Genomic DNA, 14267 nt, shown 5'->3' with positions numbered 1-14267 from the left:
GGTGGAGCGGTTCAACCACACCCTGACCACCCAGCTCGCCATCCTCACCAGTCATCAGCAGCGGGACTGGGACCTCCGTCTGCCCCTGGTCCCCTCATGTTTGGTGCGAGCTGTGGACCCTGGTGGACCTGGTGTTCGGCCCACCCCGAGCCCAAGGTTGAGGGCGCGCCTGGACTGGACTACTTATACCACCCCCGGGAGCGGCTCCGGGAAGTACACGACCTGGCCAGGCAAACCCTCTCCAGCGCCGGACTCCAACAGAAGCGGGCATATGATGCGCGGTGCACGGGGAAGGACTTTGCTCCGATAAATATGTATATTCATTTAATACTTAAATGAAAAATAAATACATTTTGGTAATGAAAAAGGCTATTTCTGTATTTTTACATTATTTATTTATGTATTTCTACATTTCTACATTTATTTATTTATGCATTTCTACATTTATTTATTTATTTATTTCTGTTTTTCTATATTTATTTATTTCCATTATAAGGAAACCGCTTCATAGCTTAGCCTAATTTTCCAAACAGCGATCAACTAACAAAAAAGCAAAACTGAGAGGACAGCGCTGAACGTAACATCAGCCTAACTACCATATTCCTTGGATTTTAGTTTTGCTTTTTTGATAAGAGATGGTGTTTATGACATTTGTCACAAATTTGGTGATCATTGGACGCTATTTTGGAACATTAAGCCACTTTAAGCCTTTTCCTTATAATGGGCGTCAATGGAGAGGAAAGCGCTTAATGTAAGATAACGTCCATACTCATAGGATTTCGGTCTTGATTTTTTGACAAGTGGAAGTGTTTATGACAAGAGATGTCCGAGAGAAATTTGGTGATCATTGATCGCTGTTTTGGAACATTAAGCCACGCTAAGCCGTTTCACGTAAGCGTTTTAGAATGTCCGCAAAAGCCTTGACGCTTGGTCGTAGGCTAGCCTACTTCAAGTTGGGATTTCTTGGCGAAAATAAAGTGATGAGGACACCAATTGATATTCTGGTTGTATGTGGTTTGTACAAATATTTTTATTTTATTACAACTTTTATTTGGAAGCTACTGTAAGCTACATGTTTTGGTGCCTGGATACCAGTTGTTTCTGCAAATTGCAGCGATCCATTTGCTTCTCTTTTCTTTCAGTAGTCTGTAAAAAGAAGATTCTTCTTGAATCTATTTGTACAGTCAATCGCACAACAGCTCTTTGCCATTTTGGATGTGTTTTCGCGGCATTCAAGCTGAACGGTTACGCTGCCACTCAGTAAGTCTTTCTGCCACTCAGTGGGTGGAACCCGCAGTGACTCCGCGTACTGTGACGTCACGTGCATAACCCCAGTCAAGTCAAGGTAGTAGCAGTAGAGCCAATCGCACCGCTATAACCAATCCGGCTTTAGACTGAGGTATAGGACCACAGGGCATCTGCTTCTGGCTGGCACTGGGCAGATAGAGTTAAAGACAAGTTATACAATGTACTTTAAGACATTTAAGATTGAGAGACTATAAGAATGTCTCCTAGGATGTCCGGTTCTTGGAACGCAGTTGGGTTTGATGGGCAGGGCAAAATACATAAATAGCCTTTTTCATTACCAAAATGTATTTATTTTTCATTCATGTATGTATTTATTTATTTCTGCATTTATTTACTTATTTATGCTTATGTCATTTTTTGCCCTCCATAGAATGCTACGACTGTAGCTAAAATAACACGACCGTGCAGATCGTATCACATCCACAGCTGGTCTCTCTTTATTCCAATGATCGAATAAACCCTCCTAACTTAGTTCTTCTGATGCTTTTCGAGGCGGAAATTACATTTTGTTCATCATATACAAAATGGGGCTGCAGGTTCAGTTAACTCCTACGCACAGCAGAGCCTAAAAAATCAAAAACAAACCCAGTTATGCACTTTGCTTCAGTTGAATTTATGGTGTAGGCTAAATCCTGTTTCTTCATTTCATTTGTATTGAAGTTATTTTTGCGTCTTTTTAACGCAAGCATAAAAGACAATTTTGAAAGCAAATTTCTCGTACTGCAATCAAAAAGCAAGTTTGTCTTTTTTGCGTCACAAAAAGACTTGATTGCGAATCAGTTCTCTTTGGTTGCAAGACAAAAAAAAGTTTTTCTTGCCAGTCAAAACGTTTTACCATCCAAAAAGTTTTGCGTGCAAGTAATGGGCGGGATCTACGCTGATGGATGACAGTAGAGTTTCTGTTGGTTGGTTTGACTTGGATCGACAGCATGGCTACACCCATAGATGTAGAAACGTAATACCTCATTGACCGTTGCTGTATGTCGCCGTTATGCGTCTGCGTGGTAGCCATATTGGAGCGGCCAAGATCCGCGTAGATCACGCCCATTACCTCCAGTTCAACTTGTACGCAAAACTTTTTGACTCTTAAAACTTTTTGACCCGCAAGAAAAACTTTTTGACTTGCAACCAAAGAGGACTGATTCGCAATCAAATCTTTTTGTGACGCAAAAAAGACACAAAAATAACTTTATATATTTGTCCCTACATGTATCGGTTTGTTTAAAACATGCCCCTGTTGTGGTTCGACTGCCTTCCACTTCGTAACTCCTCGTCCGAACCCACATGTTCAGGTTTCAAACTTGCAAACTGTTGTGCAATTTAGAAGTTGATTATAGCAATCGGCGTGAATTCATTACCACTAGATGGCAGTCCATGACTGTTTTATATAGGGGAAGAGACGGGCAGAAGTCATTGCTGTGGTGTTATGTAGCCACCTGGGCTTTTGAACTTTAAGAAGGAATTTCTGCCGCGTTTAACAGTGTAGTTTGATGAAACCATTTGTTTCCGAAAGTTGTCACCTTTGTATAAGGACATCAAGATGGCCCTCTTCTGAGCAGGTGTACTCTGGTAGAGATATATGAAGTAATCTCTTTCGCTCTCTCCTTCTTCCTTTCTCTCTGTCTGTGTAACAATGCATGCGTGCCCAAATACAATGTGTCTTTGTAAGTCCTTGGCACTCGGTCAGAAATCTCTGTGCTTTGATGGCACATTGCTGCGTTTCCACCCGCGTATCGAGAGATTGCATTAACTGGAAAGCTGGGGGAGATATATATATATATAAAAAAAAACAGGGGCAAAGCATAAATGCCCACTAATCTTCCCATTCTTTCTATTTCATGTAACTCACTCCCGAATCTATTTTCTTTTTCAACTTTATTTTTATTGGGCAAAGATATAAAGACACTTAATGACATTTCATTTGCATACTGCCGAATCTAATTTTGACCTAGCCACCTCATCTACATCAAAACACCTTTCGTTCATGTTACAACATACTCTTATATACAATTTCATTTCCACCAAGCTAAAACACAGAACATTTCCGTCTGGCTATGATGGCGTTTTCCATGGAATTACTTAAGATGTGCTTTGGGAATGGAACACCTGTTTAGGAAATAAATAAATAAATAAATGTCAGGTGCAGCCTAGAACTAATTTCACTCTGGCAACGACGACCAAACCCTCACTTAGGCATATCGGCCCGTGTGTGTGTAAAGTTAAACCATGGTTTCTGTCCCATTAAATATGTTTACGGTCAAGGTTGTGATAAATTTTGCGGTTTAGTGTAAAAACAGAGACACGAAAGCTTCAACAGGAAAGTTGTAATGCGTGAAAGTGGGCTGTTTTAGGCGCGCCAGGGATATGGCAACATTAAATGCAGCAGTTTGTCGCATCAGTAAATATCCAATATGTATAAATGGAAAATATGTTAAAATCGTCAACTATGCAGATACCTCTGGATAAGAGCATTTGCTAAACAAATGTTATGTAATGTAAATGGACCCAGACGTGTTATCTTTTTCGTATTTGATTGCCCAAATAAACACCAATATCTTATTTAATAATAATAGACTTTGGACAGCGCCGTTGGGAGGGGTGGGATTTGTAATTTACACCTACGTAGGTATAGTGTGAAAATATTGCCGTGCATCAATATTTAGTGTTCAAATCGTACAAATCGCAAATGCACCTAAAGTGCACGTAATCTGTTCACACACCCTGCGTGGCCAACACACTGCGGAAAAGAATGGTGTCGTAAAGTCCGTAAAGTTTAAGCCAACCTGCGCCTTTAAGAGATTTGAAAATATTAACAAATAGAGTATTTGGCAATCTCTCCCCCTCATTCCCTCTTTCTCTCTCTACGTGTTTTGCAGTATTCCGTCCAGAAATATACACGCGCGAAACACGCCTCTTGAAGAAAAATGGAATGACAGCTTTAAATGCCTGTGTAAAAAGACAGAAAAGAACACTCCCCGTCTGTTCGTTTTTTTCTTCGCTTCCTTACTCCCTCTCACTGTGTTCCTCTGTCTTCCATTCGCTCATTTTCAAGAAAACATGAAGGATAAAGAAGGGAGGATTCCAGTGGGGACGAATGTCAACTGAAAGTTTAAAAGAAGCTTCCGAAGAACAGGAGAGAGAGGGGGAGAGAAAGGAAAGGAACGGATGGGAGGAAGGAAGGAAGGAAAGAAAGGAAATTTTAAGCATTGCAGCGCGATAAAGGATAAATAAACAACATATGAACTCAAACTGATTGATCATTTGCACAGCGCCTGGAAGCTTCAGTTGCCTGTGTCGCTCTGTTCACCTTACTTTTGAAGGAGTGAAAATTGTATGTTTCGTGTTTTAAGCTGCTGTGTTTTGCAATATTCAATTACCAAAGACTCGCAACAGCTCACAAACGCTCCCCCGAAAGCCCCAGATCTCAAGGACCCAGGCACGGACTCGGGCAGGTCGTTGAAGCCGGAGGAGAGGCGTTGCCACCCGCCGTTCTTGGAAAATGGCTGGGGCAAAGCCGGGAGTCCACGCTTTGCAACTTAAACCGGTGTCCGTCCACGAGATCTTGAAAAAAGGCAGTAAATTCGTCAGATGGGACGAAGTGAGTATTTTTGGTCTGCGCACTGTGTTTATTTGTATCCGTTTAATATGTTTTGAAAATTAGAACCCCGGCTCAACGTAGCATTCGTTTATTCGCAAGGGACAAGCAGTACACACATAAAATGAGTTGCATGAGTGAATTCTAGAATCGCGAGCGAATGTCAGCCGTGGGCCTATCCTTTGAAGTATAGCTAACTATCGTTTGCTATATCAGTTGTTTGGTTGTGAGGCTTGTCAGACTAGTTTTGCCCCATCAACACATTGGAAACTCAAGCTGACTCGACTTTTTCTCCTATCTCTAGTTTTGTTACGCTTTTTTTCCCGAAGGGACATCAACCGCGGCTCTTCGAGACAGAGAGAGGGAGAGTGAATGCTGTAAAAAAAAAAAAAGCCCTCCTCTGAACTGAAACCTCCTGTTATCGATGAGTTTATCTACATACTGTTTTTTTCTAATCTAGGTTTCCTATTATTCAGATGAGTCGCCAGCAGATTTGAGTATATCTCAAATCGACATCAGGTGGTTTAGTTTTTAACTTAAAAGAACAAATCAGATATGTGTCCTGAAGAAGCTGTGTACCTCTCTTGGCCGTGAATTCTTCCGCGTACTTGCTCTCCTGGCAACATACTTCTCTCCCTGTATGTTGTCACGGATTATGCTTTTTATATGCGCATGTTAAGGGGCTAATTTATTTGTCTTACAGTCGGACGTCCTTACTTATGGTTAATAACTCAACATTTGAGTTATTCCTTTTATAACACTCTTTGATCCTTTAATTGGTTAATTAAATAATGCAGTCTCCGCTCACGCGCTTATCACCCGCTGCCATTCAGCATAACAACGTCGACATGGGCCGCTTGGCGCTTAGTTCTAGAAAAGCTGTGCTGTGTAAGCGTGCCCAAGTGTTCGTGTCTTTGTCCGCGTAGTAACGCGTCTTGAGGAGAAAAGACATGAAAGCTGTCATTAATGATTAACTCTGCTGCTCCCATTTAGTCTAATCCAAGACTCCAGCGCGGCCGTCGTGGCTTTCGCTTCCCCAGCTTTCGTGATTTGTAACAACCACACGGACATTGTGCTCTCGAGTTTCCACCCACTCAGACCTAGGTTCAATGTAGTTATTGTAAGCCTTGCTGTTAGCGCATGGCTAACCCATTTAAGATGGTGTTTTGTTCTCTTGCACTTACACAAAGTTATGATTTAGATGAAAAATGTCAGGGCAGATTAGAAGAAGTCATATCGGAGTAGCCTACATGCAGAAAATGTAAGGTGGATGGGACAGAGCACTGCCTGCTGATATCACACATGCTAACATGCCTCACAGGTTGGTGAGGTGAGGTTGAGGAGAATGTTGGTTACAAAGTTTGAGCTGTGTGTCCTCCTTGTCATAAAATCCTTGCTTAAACATGAGATATACTTGAAGTTACGGACAAAGCTCTTTGTGATTAGTTTGAATTTCACCCTTGATCACAGTCCTCAGATTGTCAAGGTCGCTCTGGGTGTTGACAGCTGTGATGCTAGCATTGCAGTTCCAGTCCAAAGTCTCCACCCTGGCTGGAGGCAGGTCTTGCAGAAAGTGGTATTCCGGTTCCTGCTTTTGGAGGTAACTTCCCAGAGCCAGTAGTGTGCAGCCCTATACGCCTAGGCCTGCGGGCTTGGTCAGTTTGCTATCTGTGTACTGAACTTTGAGGAAATCTCTCTCTGTAAACGCTGCGCCACAGTGCAGTCAATGTGTGCACATTCTTTCCTGGAGCTTTGATTTTCCTGGTTTGTATTTGCTATTCCAGATCGAATGGTAGTCATTTGAGGATGCCTACAGCATGCATCGTCCATTCAGAATCCTGTCATTTTTTTCTGTGCTATTAGGTGCCTCAGCCCAAGAACATGTTATTGAGATTCTTCTGATCCACTGCAGGGGTGGATTTCCTGACCTTCTCCCTCTGCCTCTCTTCTCCTCCTCCTGTTTCACTCTGCTCACCTGTCCCTCTCCCGCCGAATCCCTCCTCCGCTGTCTCTTTGGGCGCCCTCTCTCATTTGGTCTCCACCATGGTCAGGCTTTGTTGCCATGATCAGTTACTTTGCTGTGAAATGACCACCAGCTTGCTGCAGAGCAGCTGGCAGAGACAATGACATGAGGCGTGAACCCTCCGACTGCAGCAAAACGTGTAAGAGAGGGAGCTCAATAATTTGTCTTCCCCTTCCTCAGAGCCTTAGTCAATCAGTGCTTGTCTGTACTTAAGGTGTGATATTCAGTGTATACATCCTGTTCTGTAAGAGAGGCTGCATGAATTGCCAGTTTGGTCTGTGTGTCGCCACACAAGTGAATCCCCTCTGTTTACTGTTCTGCAGTGATGTGACTCTCCTCAGCTGCGCTCCCCATCTGAACGCCATCCCCCATTGTGCTCCAGGGGACAGAGATTTGGCAGCCAGGTTTGAGTTGCCTCATTCTCTCTGTCCCCCCCCCCCCCACTCCACCCTTCAGTCTCTCTCTCTCCCTCGCTTGCTCTCTCTGGGAATTCCCAGGAAGTATTTAGGGTTGTGATTAACTGTGCGAACTGCAAGAAACAACATGTAAAGATTTTTTTTCATTCCTTCCTAGAGAAGCAGGAGCAGACAGAGGAGAGGCAGGGGAGAGAGGGAAGGAGAGAGAGAGGGAGGGAGGGAGTGGAAGAGAATGGAATGGAAGAGAAACATTTAACATCCAGAAACCAAATAAGGAGATATCATTTGGGGAAAGTGCAGGGAAGGTTCCTCCAACGTCGATCCGTGGACGGTCACAGCCAGGAAGTGAAGCCATGAGAATGAGTGTGATAGAAGAGAGAAAGAGTTGAATTTGAAAGTGTCAAGGAGGGAGTGTTCTGCCAAGTACCTTGAGCCCTGTGTGCTTCCTGTCTCAACTCTCTCCTCACGCTTGTAGATTGGCTTCCCTCTCTTGTCAGCTGTGTATCTCTCATGACCTCATTGCACATTGTATAGAACAGAATTTGTGTACTCTGTATACATATGCAAGACTTTAGGAAGTGGGCAGGGGGGTATTTATTATAAAGCTTCCCATAGCATATTTATTATTTGTGTGTCCCAGCCATTCAGTCTGGGTGCAGTGTGTGCTGTTTGCATGTATGAATTTGTATCTTTGGAGCAGCAAAGGGGATCATGTTAGCTGTACGTTACATAAGGTGTACAATTGTTAATGTGGGTGGAAAAGGCACAGTTGACATGGCTGCATGCTTCTCTGTGCTTTGGTAGCTAGTGTTTGTTGTGTGTGTATGGTTGCAAGTACTTGTGGTTGTGCTGTTGGTATGCAGGGTTGTGTTTTTATCAGTTTTTTTTCTGTGTAGTCATTACAGAGAGCGATTGTAAGCAAGTGAGAAAGTGTTGTGTAGTTTTATGTTTGTGCAAGCATTTGAACGAATGGGAAGGCCTTTTTGCAGTAACTGTGGGTGAACTGGGTATTGTGTAAGGGTTCTGTCAACCTACTCTTCGTATGTGTGTGTGGGTGCAGTTGCTTTGCTCTGTTCCTGTGTGTATGGTAGTGTGTGTGTGTTGGGGGGGGGGGGGGGTTCTTTGCTCTCTGCCTTTGTGTGTACAGTTGTGTGTGTGCTTGCTTTGCTCTGTGCCTGTGTGTGTGTGTACAGTTGTGTATGTGCTTGCTTTGCTCTGTGCCTGTGTGTGTGTACAGTTGTGTGTGCTTGCTTTGCTTGGTGCCTGTGTGCACAGTTGTATGTGCGGTTGTTTTGTTTGGTGCCTGTGTGTGTACAGTTGTGTGTGCGGTTGTTTTGCTCTGCTGGTGGGTGTGTGCCTGTGGTTCACCCTGAATGACTTCCTGTTCCAGCTTGTTAGGTGTCTTAGCAGCCAAAACATTCTCATTCTTTCTCTTCCTCCCTTCCTCCATCTCACCCCTCTTCCCACTCCCTCATCCCCTTTCCCTTCAATTCAATTTAAATAAATCCTATCTTTCTTTCTCAGACAAATTCAGTTTAAATTCCTTTCTACTTGTTTGCTCTCTTATCGGGTAGCTCTGGGAGGTCAGAGTGCTTTTCAGATAGTAAGATACGCACTGCTAATAGAGTATTGCTGTAGGGTATAAGTCTAATGTGGTATGGTTTAGTGTAATGTGGTGCCAACACGCATGTGCATATACACACTTAAACTCAGGCTAACATACACACATGACTTCGGTGCTCCCACAGACGGCAGTACTAAGACCCTATATTGTAAAGGAATTAAGATTAAGCTATTTTATCTGATCTGCATATCCAGTACCAGACTAAAGAGACTTTGGCTGGGTTCTTACATGTATACCAATTTACATTCTGGATTCTTACCTTCCTGTGTGATACGGCAGTCAGAGGTGTTCAAGGCTATGCGTGTGATGTAGTAATTCTGTATTTGTGTGAGTTACACCACTTTGTGAAACATGGTGCAGCACCCTCACAGTGTACTGAGAAATGGAAGGGGAGAGGGAGCGACAGGAAGAGAGAGGGAGGGAGGGAGTTTATTGAGGTCAAGCACACCTGTGTGTGAATGTGGGAAGCTACATTGAACAGACCCTTAGGTGCTGCTCAACACCTCCTCTTGCTCTCCTGCTCAATTTCACACTCTTTTTCACTTTCTTTCTTTCTCTCAATGGTGCTTTATTAGTAGGACAATCAAAAATAGTGTTACCAATAGTTAATTTTAATGTTGCCAATGTTAAAAGGAATGCACACACACATGCATTGTGTGTGTATACATGTTTATATACTATATATTCATGTGTGCTCATACACATAAATATGCACCAGAAAGATAAATTAATAAGCAACAATTATCCCATGATAACAATGAGTATGTGTACAGTAGTAGTAAATGTCATTAAATTACTGAAAATCACAGTTCTTGCAGCACAAGGTGTTTGCTTTGTGTCCCTGAGGCTGTGACATGTGGCCACAGATTTAGCTATTAAAGGAGCTGTGGGCCCCTCTACTAACGTGACTGATATTTTTTTCTGTGTCAGTCATCTTTTTTAAATGGAGAGGGACCATTGATAACTTTTTAATGAATATTTCATTCACTAGGGAATATGTGGATCTCTGCCTCAGCCATAACTGTATTGCAGTGATCAGAGAGTGTGTCTGCCATGGCTTGCCAGGTTTGCAATGTGTCACATATTTTGCCACAGTGTAATCTCTTTTTAGGGTCTGATAGCTTTCCATTTTGAGTGTTTGGTTGTATTCCATTCCATTTTAGTGTCTGTTTCCCAAAGTTTCAAAAGTGTGTTTACCGTGTTTTATAATTTGGGGGTCTCTAATTGGAATTGTGATTTCAGTGTTGTCCTGAAGCTGACTGATGGTGGTTTTGGCCTGCTCAATGAGCTTCAGGACTAGCTGGCTAAGGGGGGTCTTCTCTGCGTTCAGCGCTTGCTATTTCAAGGCTTTAAAACATAATGGGTTTGGATCTCTATTTGATAAAAATACAGAATTTGACTGCTCTTTTCTGTATGCTGATAACCTATGGATACATACCTAATTTGGTTCTGCATGCATTATTTAGGGTTTATATCAATATTGAATTCACAGAATTCTATATGCAGGAGTTCAGTAGGGTGTTTACTCCAATTTGTGGGGTGGTGGTATGTGATTGGGACCCCACACCTCACTGCAGTTGGCTAAATGATGCCTTGGAAAAATTTAAGCCAAATTGTAATAGGTGGGTTTAAGTTGTAGAGGCTTTTCTTTATGGCATTAAAGCCCTATGTTCCTTCTACTTTAATGTACTTACTACCAGGTCAAATGTTCCTGAGGCTCTTATAGACAGGCCTAGGTAGGTGTAGCTGGAGGTGTGCTCTTTGGTAATGTTGACTATCCCCTTTCTCTCTCCTTTCTTGTTTCCCTACTTATATATATATATAGATGGTACCATTGCCAAGCTCTTTATCGGATTAAGTAGTCAAAATAAAGGGCTCTCAAAAGTCAAAGTGTGTCTCCTTCTCCATCCTTCTCTCCTTTTACCAGTCTGGTTCAAAGATGTGTTGCTGACCTGAGCATACCTAGCAATGTCAGAATGGCTGTGAATGCACCCGTCAATTGCCATGGCCAGCAAACCCCTAACACCCACTGCCAGTGGGAAGGGAATTACTACACAGATGGTTTTATATCTCCAGCACTGATAGCAGTTGCTGAGGCCCTGCCTAGCAGAGTCCTTTGTCCCAAGATCTGTCACCCTCTCTCAATTATATATGTGTGTGTGTGTGTGCGCGCGCATGCGCGAAAAATATGATTTGATATGACAAATAAAGGTATATATTGAACCTTTTTTTCTATTTAAAAATGTTTACACGTAATGAATTTTCCTCCAGGGACCCAGAGGGTCTTGTTCATACAAGTTAGTGTTTTGTAAGACTCCTCTAGCATGGTGTATGATTAGTCAGGAGACAAAATATCATTTGGAATTTTGTGAAATCAGAGAATGAAAAAAAATTTGTGGCGCTGAGAACACATACCTCTAAATCAAATGACATATGAATGATTAAAACTGGCTCAAATGTAACCTTAATGTTTTACCCCAAAATTTTTGTGGAATTTTTACTTGCTTTACTTGTTCTGTTTTTTAGACAAATTAGTGAATCCAGCAGCGCAATTTAGTTGTTAGAATGTTATAAAAATAATATACATATGGTAACAACCTAGATGCTACTTTCACTGGTAGTTTCACCTAATCAATGCAACTTAATTTCTGTCTCTCTTCTGACTTTATGGAGACACTAGCTAAGTACAGTTCAGCTAATTATGGATCTGTTTTATAAAACTGAAGTGACACTCAGATCATGAATACTACCATCGGTAAGGGGGTTGATATCTGAAGAAAAGAAGAAGAATAAAGAACTTGTTCAGTCTTGTTTTATTTTTGCTTTCTTATCAGCAGTATTTCTTGGGAATGTTGTTTTGAATTCTGTGAAACGTATCGCATCGAGAGCTGAATGTACGTCTCATGCCTACCTACAGTTCCGATGCGTCCTGTAGTGTCTTATGAACTTCTGGCACTTTTTAGAGGGGATTTTTGACCACTCCTTCAAGCAGAGTCACTCCAAGTCCTTCACATCTTCTGTTTTTCATTTTTGAGTTGCTTTTTTGCTCTCAAACCACACATCTACGATTGGTTTGAGGACTGGAGATTGAGATGGTTAGTTGAGAGCATTTTGTACTCAGTTAAGCATTCCATTGTAGATTGATTGTACAAATGCTTTGTCATGTTTGAACAAGCTTGCTGGCAGAAGCAACCAGGTTTTTGGCAAAAGTGTTTGTGGAACATGTTGGAGCTCATGAGTTCCTCTATATTAACTGCCTGCAATGGCAATACAGCCCAAAAACATGATAGTTCTCCGCCTACCCAAACTGATGACAGTGGGCATGGTTTTCTCCTCACCTAAGCTTCACCTTTTTTTGCCAAAATGCTATTGAGCATGCCCAAAAGCTCAATTTTCATGCCCTGTGATCATAAGACATGCTTCTGATTCACAATGATGTATTTTGATGAATTATAATTTGGCAAGAAACACCGTAGAAACACTTGCCACTGTAGCATTATTAGATGTCTTAATAATGGAAACTGCAGTGGAAAGGAGTAGATATAGCTCCAGACTTGTGGATGTCAATGACCATTTTACTGCAGCCTTTGGAGAGCTAATTGGGCTATTAAGATAAAAGTGCAACATATTACAAAAGCTTTTAAGCAGAAGACAAAAATGATCCAATACCTGTTTTTTCTCTTATGATTCTGTTTGTTCTATGCCCCTGTTCTAATAATGCTTGGCATCACAAGTCAGGACAGTGTGTATAATGGTCAAAGAGAAGAAACGGAGGGGATTTAAATATGGCGTCTCAAACTCCGCCTCATGCATGTGTATGCTCCTCTGTAGTTGATGTTGATGTGTCACAGGGGTTGCCTTGGCCAATAGGAACTGAGTGTGTTAAGAAAAGCAAGTTGCCATTGGGTAGTTCTCCTGCCACCTGATTTTGATTTGCTGTGTCCATTGAGTTGGTTAGTGAATGAATCTGAATTGGCTGTCCTTTAATGGCGATCAGTTCTTTGAGGTCCACGTTAAGTGAGAAACGTGTTTGGAGGTGTGTGAGTGTGTGTGTGTGTGTGTGTCTCAGGTAAGTCAATGAATGGTTAGCCTCATGGGCAACATTTGAGACATATGTCAGGGGGGCAAGCCATCTCAGGCAACTATATATATTGGTCTACATCAGTAAAATAAAATAACCTATATATAAAATATTCAACATTTATCTGAAGTAAAAACCTATATTTATCAAATAACCTATATTTATCAAGGTATAAATAATGTCCTACCTTAATGAAGTGCAAGACGGTGTCCACCGGGCACGGCATCAAATGCACTGACTGTTCATGTCCTTTCAGCTTTAACACTGCAGAAATGTGCGTGCCACTTTTCTTGGTGTTCTTTGAATGTTACGATAGCTTTTTTCCAGTTGCCGAATCCAGTTGTTTGAAACGTGTCTTGCTCTCCTGGCTTCCAAATGTACAACAGGCAAAACAAAAAGCTGCAGGGCTGTATTCGAGCCAGTTGTAAATTTCATACCATTCTTTCCCAAACTTTCGACCATCCTTTACTGGAAATGAAATTAATGGTTGATATGGCCTACTCTCAATAAAGTCCACACAATTTTAATGCCATGAATTGGATCTCATTCTGATGGCTGCAGTGAGTAAGTTGAAATATGGCTAACCTCTTCAAAATGCTGATTAGCTGGGGTTGAGACTGGAGCAGAAAGGCTTGTAAGGCAGGTAATTGGTGCCTCCGTGACAGACTGTCGTTTTTTATCGGCAACGTCAGTTTTTGGCTTTTTAAAGAAGTAGTCGTCAAGTGTATTGGGTCGTTTAACCATTTCTAGCCATTCGACTAATGTGCCTTTACCATATCACCAATTTCTAGAGAGAAACATTACAAGCGCAGCCAATCTGTTGATTATCACTACTCAGCTGCCCCCTAGTGTCGTGGAGATCAGTCTCTATATATAGTATATAGTTTTAACAAATGTCAATATTCCATAATTAAAGTGAGTTGATGAACATTTAGGGGGGGCAAATGCCCCCCCCCCCCTTGCCCCCACCCCCCCAAGCCTTGATTCATTAGACACTCCACAAGTATGCAAACTAATTGATGTACCTCAAAAGTCTTCCTGGGAGCTACACAGGTCCTAGAACCTATGACCCCAGCTGCTAGGCCCAAACAGCTGTATGAATTTTGAATGGCACGGTTAACTGAAGGTACATTCACATGTATGTCCTCTGTTACTGCTCCCCCTGTGTCCAGTCAGCACAAATGCTAACACACTGGGAGGAGCGGTCATTAGACAGGCTA

General features: G+C 42.1%; 1 protein-coding gene across 1 annotated transcript in view; it reads left to right on the top strand.

The window, feature by feature from the left end:
• The first annotated feature begins 4163 nt into the window (after positions 1-4163).
• Positions 4164-14267, top strand: part of plcb3 (phospholipase C, beta 3 (phosphatidylinositol-specific)) — a 65155-nt gene continuing 55051 nt past the window's right edge. Inside the window, exon 1 of the mRNA XM_036547514.1 lies at positions 4164-4906. Coding sequence (XP_036403407.1) covers positions 4808-4906 — 99 coding nt within the window. The 5' untranslated portion in view covers positions 4164-4807. The remainder of the gene's footprint in view (positions 4907-14267) is intronic.

The sequence above is a fragment of the Megalops cyprinoides genome, chromosome 16, assembly GCF_013368585.1.
Source record: "Megalops cyprinoides isolate fMegCyp1 chromosome 16, fMegCyp1.pri, whole genome shotgun sequence".
Taxonomy (NCBI): domain Eukaryota; kingdom Metazoa; phylum Chordata; class Actinopteri; order Elopiformes; family Megalopidae; genus Megalops; species Megalops cyprinoides.
Note: the sequence above shows the minus strand (reverse complement) of the source record. Positions and strands in the feature narration are given on the sequence as shown.